This window comes from Dasypus novemcinctus, chromosome 4, assembly GCF_030445035.2.
Source record: "Dasypus novemcinctus isolate mDasNov1 chromosome 4, mDasNov1.1.hap2, whole genome shotgun sequence".
Taxonomy (NCBI): domain Eukaryota; kingdom Metazoa; phylum Chordata; class Mammalia; order Cingulata; family Dasypodidae; genus Dasypus; species Dasypus novemcinctus.
Window position 1 is genome coordinate 165,955,032 of NC_080676.1, and position 8,603 is coordinate 165,963,634.

General features: G+C 65.4%; 1 protein-coding gene across 1 annotated transcript; it reads left to right on the plus strand.

Moving 5' to 3' along the window:
* Nucleotides 1-37: 37 nt before the first annotated feature.
* Nucleotides 38-8,288, plus strand: GATD3 (glutamine amidotransferase class 1 domain containing 3). The gene is made up of 7 exons (XM_071214996.1): nt 38-293; nt 480-532; nt 1,731-1,844; nt 2,889-3,008; nt 4,776-4,868; nt 6,894-7,050; nt 7,491-8,288. The coding sequence occupies exons 1-7, from the start codon at nt 132-134 to the stop codon at nt 7,617-7,619; spliced, it is 828 nt and encodes a 275-aa protein (XP_071071097.1). The 5' UTR covers nt 38-131; the 3' UTR covers nt 7,620-8,288.
* Nucleotides 8,289-8,603: the final 315 nt, after the last annotated feature.

Consider the following 8,603-nt stretch of genomic DNA (forward strand, 5'->3'; position numbering starts at 1 on the left):
GTGGGCCGGGTCGGAGGCGGGCCCGGCGGCTCTGCGCAGGCGCTGCCCCGCCCACCGACCGTGGTGCGCGTGGGCCTGAGGCTGCGCAGGTCTCCGCTGCGTGACCTCCTGACCCCGCCGTCCTGGTAGCCATGGCGGCCTTTAGAGCCCTGCTGGTGCCGAGGCTGGCGGCGGCCTCCGCCTGCGCGCCGCTCCCGGGCCGCCTGCGCCTGCTGCCCCGCGACGGGCGGGCGCTCTCCCCGCGCGCGGCCCTGCACGGCTCCGCGCCGCGACCCGGGGCCAGGGTGGCGCTGGTGAGGGGCGGGCGGGGGGCGCGCGCGGGGCGGCGGCGCGCGGGGCGGCGGCGCGCGGGGCGGCGGCGCGCGGGCGGCGGCGGCGCGCGGGGCGGCGGCGCGCGGGGCGGCGGCGCGCGGGGGCGGCGGCGGGGCAGGGAGAGGTGGAGGGGGGGAGGCCGCGTGACGCGCTGCCGTCTCCCGCAGGTGCTGTCCGGCTGCGGCGTGTACGACGGCACCGAGATCCACGAGGCCTCCGCGTAAGCCCGCGCCGGGGAGCGCGTTCGCTCAGGCCTTTAACGCGTCTCACGAGGCAGCGCCTTGAGGAGGCAGGGAGACCCCCCCAAAAATTTGGAAACGGCGCTTGTGCAAAATGCAGGGGGCCGCTAAAGAATATCTGGAAAGCTCTTTGTAAAACTCTCTCTGGACCTCGCTTCCGGGCACTTCCCTTCAGGGGTTTGCTCTGCACCCTGTGCTTTAGGAGTTTTGGGGTCCCCCGCAGAGCTGCTGTTTGGGCCGCTTTCCTGCCCCCACGCCCTGCATTCTGGGCTGTGGCAAGCTCCTGACTTACCAGCTTTTGCTGAGTACTTTGTATTCTGATTTTCACCTTATTTAAAACTAGTTACTCTGGGCAGAAGCAGTGGGCAGCAGGGCTGCCCCTTTTGCCAGGTCTCCATATTCTGGCTCCCAGCGGGGGACAGTTAGGGGCCCGTTAGGGCGTGACCCAGCCCTGCCTCCTGCATCTCCTGCCTGGGAATCTCCCCAAGGAGCCTGATAGCTGTCCCTTTTGCAGTGTCACCAGCCAAGTGGACTTCACAGTGAGCTGAGCTGGGAGGAGACCAGGGGCAGGGGTGCGTTTCCTCATTTGGGCTTGGAGTTGGGGGAAAAAATGCAAAGAGTGGAGAGTCAGGGGCCTCCCCACCAGGTGGGTCAGTGACCAGGACCAGGTCCTAACTCCGCCAAGCACTGGCCGTGTGACCTCGTTCTCTGAAAGGGGGCCGATAAGGACGGACCCCTGCGTCATCGTGTGCTGGCATTGGGAATTGTCGTGGCACAGCGTGAGTGCTCAGTAGACCACAGTCCTCATCAGCAGCTTCGTCCGGTTGCCCTTCCCGGCCTCCTTACGGTGTCCTGCCTGCCTGTCTGGCATCTCTTTCCCATCCCCACAGCGGGGGAAGTTGGGGGAGAACTAGCGATGAGCTTCTTGAGTAGGGAGACATGCTGCGTGTGGCCGCCAAGGCAGTAGCTGCCGCGTGTTTGCGGTGGAGCCCCCCAGCTGGCCCTGGTGACAGAAGAATGCCCACATGCCCGGGAGCCCGGGATGGCGCCGGGTGCTGCCACCCAGCCCAGACAGTCAGGCACAGGCGCGCTGTCTCCTGCGTGCCTGGCGCTCCTGGAGCCCCGTGAGAGCGAGGGAGCACGCTGGGAAGGCTGGGCCTGTGCTTCTCTCCTGGACAGGATCCTGGTGCACCTGAGCCGCGCGGGCGCCGCTGTGGAGATATTTGCTCCTGACGTTGCGCAGATGCATGTGATTGACCATGCCAAGGGGCAGCCCTCGGAGAGCGAAACCAGGTGCGACCTCGCCGCCGTCCTTGGCCTTGGGCAGGACGGGGGGTGGAATCTGTTGAGCGCTGCGGTCCAGTGCACGCCGCTGCCCGCGGTGGGGCTCCCCGTCCTTAGGTTGCGGCTCAGCCGATAGCCTGGACGGTGCGTTCCCGTGCGTCCTTCAGTGCTGTCCTGCCGGGCCCCTGTTTACGTAACGCTGCCAGGGCGCAGCCTGTTTCTTGTCTCCTGGTGTTTACCTAAACCGGAAGGAAGGTGGTTCTTGTTGCATCTTGCACCGTTGTTGGTTTGGGCCTGAGGTAGTGCTGCTGGCGTTGCCGCCCCCTTATTCGTAGTCTGTGTCTGGTGGCTTCCACCCGGCTCCCCAAATCGTTTCTTTTGTTGGGGTGTGTGTGGTCTTGGGCCTGTGGGCCCCCAGCTCCCCTCACGCCCCTGCCTGACCCGCTCTGGAAGCTGTGCTGCAGCCCCTGCCAGCTCTTTGCAGGCTCTGGTGGCAGTGGCCTTCCAGCCAGGTTCAGGCGGGAGAGGGTGGCGGGAGGGAGGAGCTGCCGCTGTCTGGGGCAGCTCCCAGCAGCCAGGCCTGTGGTGTCTGTATCTGCCCGGAGACCCTCGGCCCCCGGCTTCCCGAACCCTCGCCTGCTCACCCCAGCCAGGGCAGGGGCAGTTTCCTGCCGTTTATTCCTCATCCTGTGTAGCAGCATCTTAACTTTTCCGTTCTGTTCAGCCCGTTCCTGCACTAAATCCTGTTTGCTCTGAGCGTTGCGGTGCTTGCTTTTCTTGCCTGACCTTGACCGGCACTGGAGGTCGAGGATAATCTGGTGTAGGTTCTGGAATGCCGTCCGAACAGAACTCAGGGAAGTCCGGACGTAGGCGGCGGCCTCACGTGCTGCGCGAGGACAGAAGTCCTGCCTGTGTCATGCTGTCCGGCCCTGTGTCGGAGACGTCTCCTCCGGCCTTTGGGGGGGGGGGGCGGTCTCTGAGTTGCCGCTGCCGCCTTTCCCCACCTTCCGTGCACACTGAGCCTTTCCGTCAAGACTCTCTGCTCTTTTCAAGGAACGTTTTGGCTGAATCAGCAAGAATTGCCCGTGGCAAGATCACAGACCTGGCCCGGCTCAGCGCCGCCAACCACGACGCTGCCATCTTCCCCGGAGGATTTGGAGCCGCCAAGAACCTGTGGGTACCATGCGCTCTGGCTTCTCAGGTGCAGCGGTGGATGTGGACCGGGTGGAGTGCGGGTGGCCATCGGGGACCTCGGGGTCGAGACGGTGTGTGTTTCTGCGGTCTCCCAGGGAGACGAGGCTTGGCCTGAGCCCACGAGTTAGCAGGACGGGGCCTGGCCGCCCCTCCCCTGAGCGACTCTCCGGTGCTCGGGCAGCCGCTAGGGGGCACCAGGCTCGCCCGTCCTGCCGAGGCTGCTGGTGGGCCTTGGCCGACGCCAGTGCTCGCCTGGAGCCTGAAGCCGCCCTCGGGAGGGGGCAGGGCACCCTCCCTGCGTGTGCACCTGGCCACGGGGCAGTGGGGTTTGACAGTCTGACCGTGGAAGGCTGGCGGGTACCTCGCGGCAGGAACATGCCTCAGGCTCACACCCCCTCCCCTCAGTTTCTCCAGAATGCCCTTTTTTTGCATGTTCCTTGCAAGTGCTGCGCGTGCTGGTTTCCATGTCCCAGTCCAGTCCCTGCTCAGAGGTGGGGCCGGGGACGGTCTTTAACACGAGTCCTGTGAAGTCTTTGGGGACGTTTGGCACCAAGCTGTTAAAATACAGAGAAGTGGGAAGCGCCTGCATGTCTAACGGGAACGCGCTGTTAAGAAAAGTACTGGGTAGCGCCCTGCTGGGCACACGGATCAGCCCCACCGCGGCGTTCTCCCGCATCGTGGACGGGAGCTCTCCTGTGCCGGAGCCGGGCTGACCTGGGGTTCCAGATACTTCTGTCCCTGGACAGTCCACGTTCCACATGTGCGTGGTAGTGTGGTCGTGCCAGTAGCCCTCTCACCCAGTTCTGCCCTCAGCGTCCCTCCCTGGCGCTGCTGCCATTTTTTGCAAGCGGGCTCTGTAGGGTGTGTCTGAAATGGCCTGAACTGGTGGTCGTCTCGCTGGGGCGGGTGGGAGGAGGTCCGCTGCGGTCACCAGCTGCGTCCACACCCGTGGTGGGCGGGCCCTGACAACTCACCCAGTCTCCGGCTGTGCCTCCCAGGGTCACCACTTGTCTTAAGTAGTCTTAGGAACTAGCTGGCCTGAGCGTGGCAGAGCACACAGCCGGCGCCCCGTTGCCCCTCGGGACGAGAGCCCCTCCCCAGGTGCTGGCCTTTCAGAGGCGCGCAGTGCCAGGGCTTTCAGAGCGAAGGGGTAGAGCGGGTGCAGCCCCAGAAGCAGGGCTTCTCGTGGGAGCACGTGGCGTTCTAATTGAGGTGGCGTCACCGCCTTGCTTCCAAGGGCGTCAGCCATCTGCACCTGAGCCCTCGCCCCGCACCTCCCCAGCACCTCAACCACAGCTCGGTGCCCACTGAGCACGGCGGGGCCTGGGCTTCCCGTGGGAGGTCACGCAGCCCTCTTAGGTCTGCAGGCTGTTCACATGCCGCTGAGACTCCCGGGTCTTCCTCCCAGGAGCTCTGCTGCCGCCTACGTGGAACACTGGACAGGGTCAGCAGGCACGTGACAGGGCCCCTGCCTCTCCCAGCCCCTGCCCACGTGCCCCTTTCCTCCACTTTTAGTTTTTAGAGACAGGCAGATATACCCATGGTGCGTAATGTGTGCGCGGCTCTGTCAGCGTCCTTACGAACACCACGTGTGTACGTGCACGCACTGGAAGCATTTCTTTGCTCGTCTGGGTCTTTATCCAAGTGCTTCAGAGCAGCGGCGCGCACCTGGGAGCCCTGGGAGCGGGGCTGAGGCCCGGGAGGGTGCGGGTCCTGGTGCCTGAGGAGGGTCTCTTCTTTCACCAGGAGCACGTTTGCCGTGGACGGGAAGGACTGCAGAGTCAGCGCCGACGTCGAGCGCATCCTGAAGGAGTTCCACGGGGCCGGGAAGCCCATCGGGTACAGCAGGGCGGCTGGCGAAGCCGGCGAGTCTGCATGGGACCCCACGGCTCTCGGGGCCCACGGCCGGGCACTGGGCACAGGGCCTTTGCTAGGCTGAGGAGTGCCAGGCGGCCGGAGGGCACGCGGCTCCTCACCTCCTCGTACCCGAGTGCCCCACTCGGGCCTCAGGCCGCCCAGCTCTGCGTGCTCCATGGCTGCGCGCTCACGGCCCTTCTGGGGACTCGGACAGGAGAGGGGATGCTCCTCCCCTTCTAGAAACTTCTAAAAGTCCGGTCACCTTCTAGTGGTCACTGGTCAGTCCGTTCCTGATTCCAGACCTTTACCAGCTGCCTGGCCTCTGGCCAGCCTCCCACCCCGCTTCCCACCCTTCCCCCTTCTGGGACCCCGTGTGGCCCCCCCGGGGAGAGCAGCCCTGGCTGCGTGCTCCCTCCGCACTGCTCCTGCTGCAGGGCCTTCTCAGCCCCGGGGAGACCCAGGCCGCTCGCACCCACCCCGCCGTCCTGCATCCTGGCGCTCCAGGGCGAGTCCCCAGGGGCCACATGCTCCAGCACCTCGCTCTTGCTGCGCCCGTGCTCGTCACCGTTAGGGTCCCAGTGGACGGGGTCCTCACGCTGTGCGTGGTCTGCACCAGAAGGTGGTCTGGTGTGGCCGGCTGGTGGCGTCCTCATGGCCGGGTGCAGTCTTGTAACTCCATTTGCATGCCCCGGCGGCTGTCGGGTCTGGGGGCTGAGCCAGGTGGGCCGGGGGCCTCGGGTTGGAGAAGCACTCTGCAAAGCAGGCACTGCCTGGATAGGCTCCGACGGCGCCTCCCCGCGTTGGCCTGGTGGCTGGTCACTACCTGCATCACAGGCCGTCCAGGAGAGAGCAAGGCCACTCGGGGTCCTGGAGCCACCGCCGCAGCGCTCCTCGTCCTCCCCAGGTTATAACCCCGTCGTTCACTGGGAAGCTGCCCGCGCCATTGGCTGGGGAGCCCTGCTCTGTGAGCAGGCGCCCCGTCCTGCTGGGTGCGTTCCTGGGCAGGGAGACGCAAGGGCACCGGGCTCCTGCCTGAACCGAGACGTGGCGTGTAGCCCCAGGCGCTGCTGCTGGATACGCCTGCCGGCCGGCAGCCCTACACTGCTCTGCCGTCGACTCTTCTGCCCACTCATGCCACCCGCGCCACTGCACTGGGCCGACCCCAAGGGAAGTGCCGGCCCAGCGCCGTCCATGGGCGCGGGGGGTGCCGAGGGGAGCGTGGGCTTCCAGGGTTTGCTGCCGCAGCCACGCCGCTTCATTCTGAGCTGCTGCCGTGGCTCGGGGACCTGGCCTAAGTCCCCATCCTAGGGGGCGCCATGGCTCCTTTCAGAGAGCGCCAGTGCTCCCCTCCTGTCGTCATGGCCCCCGCCACGCGTCCTCTCCCGGGCCGTTTGCTTCCCCGGGCCTCTTCGGTGTTGGTTCGTGTTTCCTGCCTTGCCCCGAGTCCCCAGCACCGCTGGCAGCAAGGGCGGTCAAGGGCTCCTTGCCGGACCTGGCGTAATGGCCCCAGGGGGCAGGCGCTCGGACCCCTACGTGCTGGGGTTTCACGACCAGCCCAGGCAGGAACGGCCGAGGTGTGGGCGCCCTCGCTGCGGGGGTCCTGGGCTGCGCGTGCCAGTGTCCTGCTGCCAGCCCGACTCACCCCGCCGTCCGTGTGTCACCATCTGCTGTGGCCACGCATGCCAGCGCGTCTGCCAGGCTTCCTGGTCTTAGCAGGGTGCCCTTGCCCATCGCGCTTTCCGGAGAAGATGAGCAGTGAGGTCGCCGTCTCTGTGGCCGTGGGGCCGGCCCCCTCACTCCTCACTTCCTGTGAGTGGCTTCTCGCAGGACCCAGCCACGGCACCCAGGGTGGCTCAGCACGTGCCTGTGGACTCTGCTCCCCCGTGCCCTCTACCGCCTTCAGACGCCAGGCAACAAGCCCCGGGCCGCCTGGCAGGGAGCAGGGCACCTGCTGCTGCCGGGCGCGCTCCCCCGCGCCCGCTCACACCTCCCGTCCGTCCCCTTCAGGTTGTGCTGCATTGCTCCGGTCCTTGCAGCCAAGGTGCTGCCTGGCGTCGAGGTCACCGTCGGCCACGAGCAGGAGGAGGGTGGCAGGTGGCCGTATGCTGGGACTGCGGAGGCCATCAGAGCCCTGGGCGCAAGGCACTGCGTGAGGGACGTCACCATATCCTTTCTGGCAGCCAGCGGGGTGGCACGTGGGGGCTGTGGGGACATCTTTCCTCCTGTCGGGGCTGCGTGGAGAGATGGCCTCGAGCAGCCGCTGTGGCCCCATGGAGCCCCCTGCTCAGGCCGACCCTGGGTGCCATGGGACCCCTGCTGCACCCCTGCTCACCCAGAGCCCCCAGCCTGAGGCCGCGGCGGGCCTGTGGCGGTTCTCAGGAACCCCAGTGTGTGCGCCCCGAGCGTGAGCGCCGGCGCTGCTCCCGGGCACAGGCTGGTTGAAGCTGTGTTCCGTTTACCAAGGTGGTGCTGGAAATGACCCCTGCAGCACAGCAGCTGGCTGCGAGTCCCTCCCGCCTGCGCCTGGGGGTGGGAAGGGGCTGCGCCTGGCGGCTGCAGCTCCCGCTGGTCCTGCTCGTGAGGTTTCCCGTAACTCCCTCCCACGACGCGCACGTGGACCGGAAGAACAAGGTGGTCACGACGCCGGCCTTCATGTGCGAGACAGCGCTCCACCACATCCACGACGGCCTTGGCGCGCTGGTGCGGGAGGTGCTAGTGCTCTGCGCCAAGTGAGGGCCGCCAGCCACGCCTGCCCGGACCTGCCTCGCCGCTGTGTCTAGGCGTTTCTTTCACGGTTGCTGAGCTTTTCTTTCTGGGATGCTGGGGTGAGACCTGACCTCGGTGTGGCCTAGTTTCCTTTCACCGAGAAAAGGGAGGCACAGTTCACGGGTCAAGAGTGGCAGCGCAGCGGATGGTTTGTCCCCAGCCTTGGAGAAGCACTCGGACTTGATGTGCCACGTGTTTGCTGAAGCTAAAATCCGGAAGGTAAACAAAATACCGCCTTCGAGTCTTAGCTGGGGTTTGGTTTATATTTAGTGTTACATTTAGTGTTAAGGTTACAAACCCGATAACCAGAAAACAAGAACTGTGGTTAGCGAAGGACCCCCGCCCTGGTACACAGCGTCCTGCCAGTGTGACAGGGAGTTTCTAGGGCAGGAGTCCCTTGCCTGGGAGCATAAATTCCCTTCCAGAGTGGAAACTTTGCCACATTTTAGGTCTTCTGAAACTTTAAATGAGGAATATAAATGAGGTTTCTTGAGATTTTCTCGCTTCCCTTAATGATCAGGAAGAGGGAGGTAGTAGCTGCATAGCCCCTGCCCCGTGATTGTAAGTTGATCTCCGGCCCTGAAGCAACAGAAACTTCCTAAGACGCAGAAGGGGCAGTAAAGTCCATCGAGCCTCGCCTGGTGTGCGCGTCCTTTTTCCGTTGTGGTTTCTGTTCTTGGGGAGAAAGCCTGGAGTGGAAGCTGGGGCACCTGGCTGGGGCTCCCCGTCTCCCCAGAATCCAGGGGCGGGGCCATCCCTCCCCCCCATCCTGCGAGGAGGCCCCTTGCTGCCTCCCCGGCCGCTGGGGTTCCTGGGCTGAGGCTGTGCCCCTTGCTCTGCTCCAAGGCCACACCTGCACACAGGCACACCCACACGTCCACGCTCCCGCCTGTCCACACGTGCACACACGCATATGTGCACACGCATATGTCCACACACCCGCATGTCCAA

What these genes read in the sequence shown, in the direction of transcription:
- GATD3 (XM_071214996.1), top strand. Translation starts at nt 132, where the DNA reads ATGGCGGCCTTTAGAGCCCTGCTGGTGCCGAGGCTGGCGGCGGCCTCC. An exon ending in CCGGGGCCAGGGTGGCGCTG is followed by an intron (nt 294 to 479) that starts GTGAGGGGCGGG and finishes CGTCTCCCGCAG; the next exon opens with GTGCTGTCCGGCTGCGGCGT. An exon ending in TTTGGAGCCGCCAAGAACCT is followed by an intron (nt 3,009 to 4,775) that starts GTGGGTACCATG and finishes TTCTTTCACCAG; the next exon opens with GAGCACGTTTGCCGTGGACG.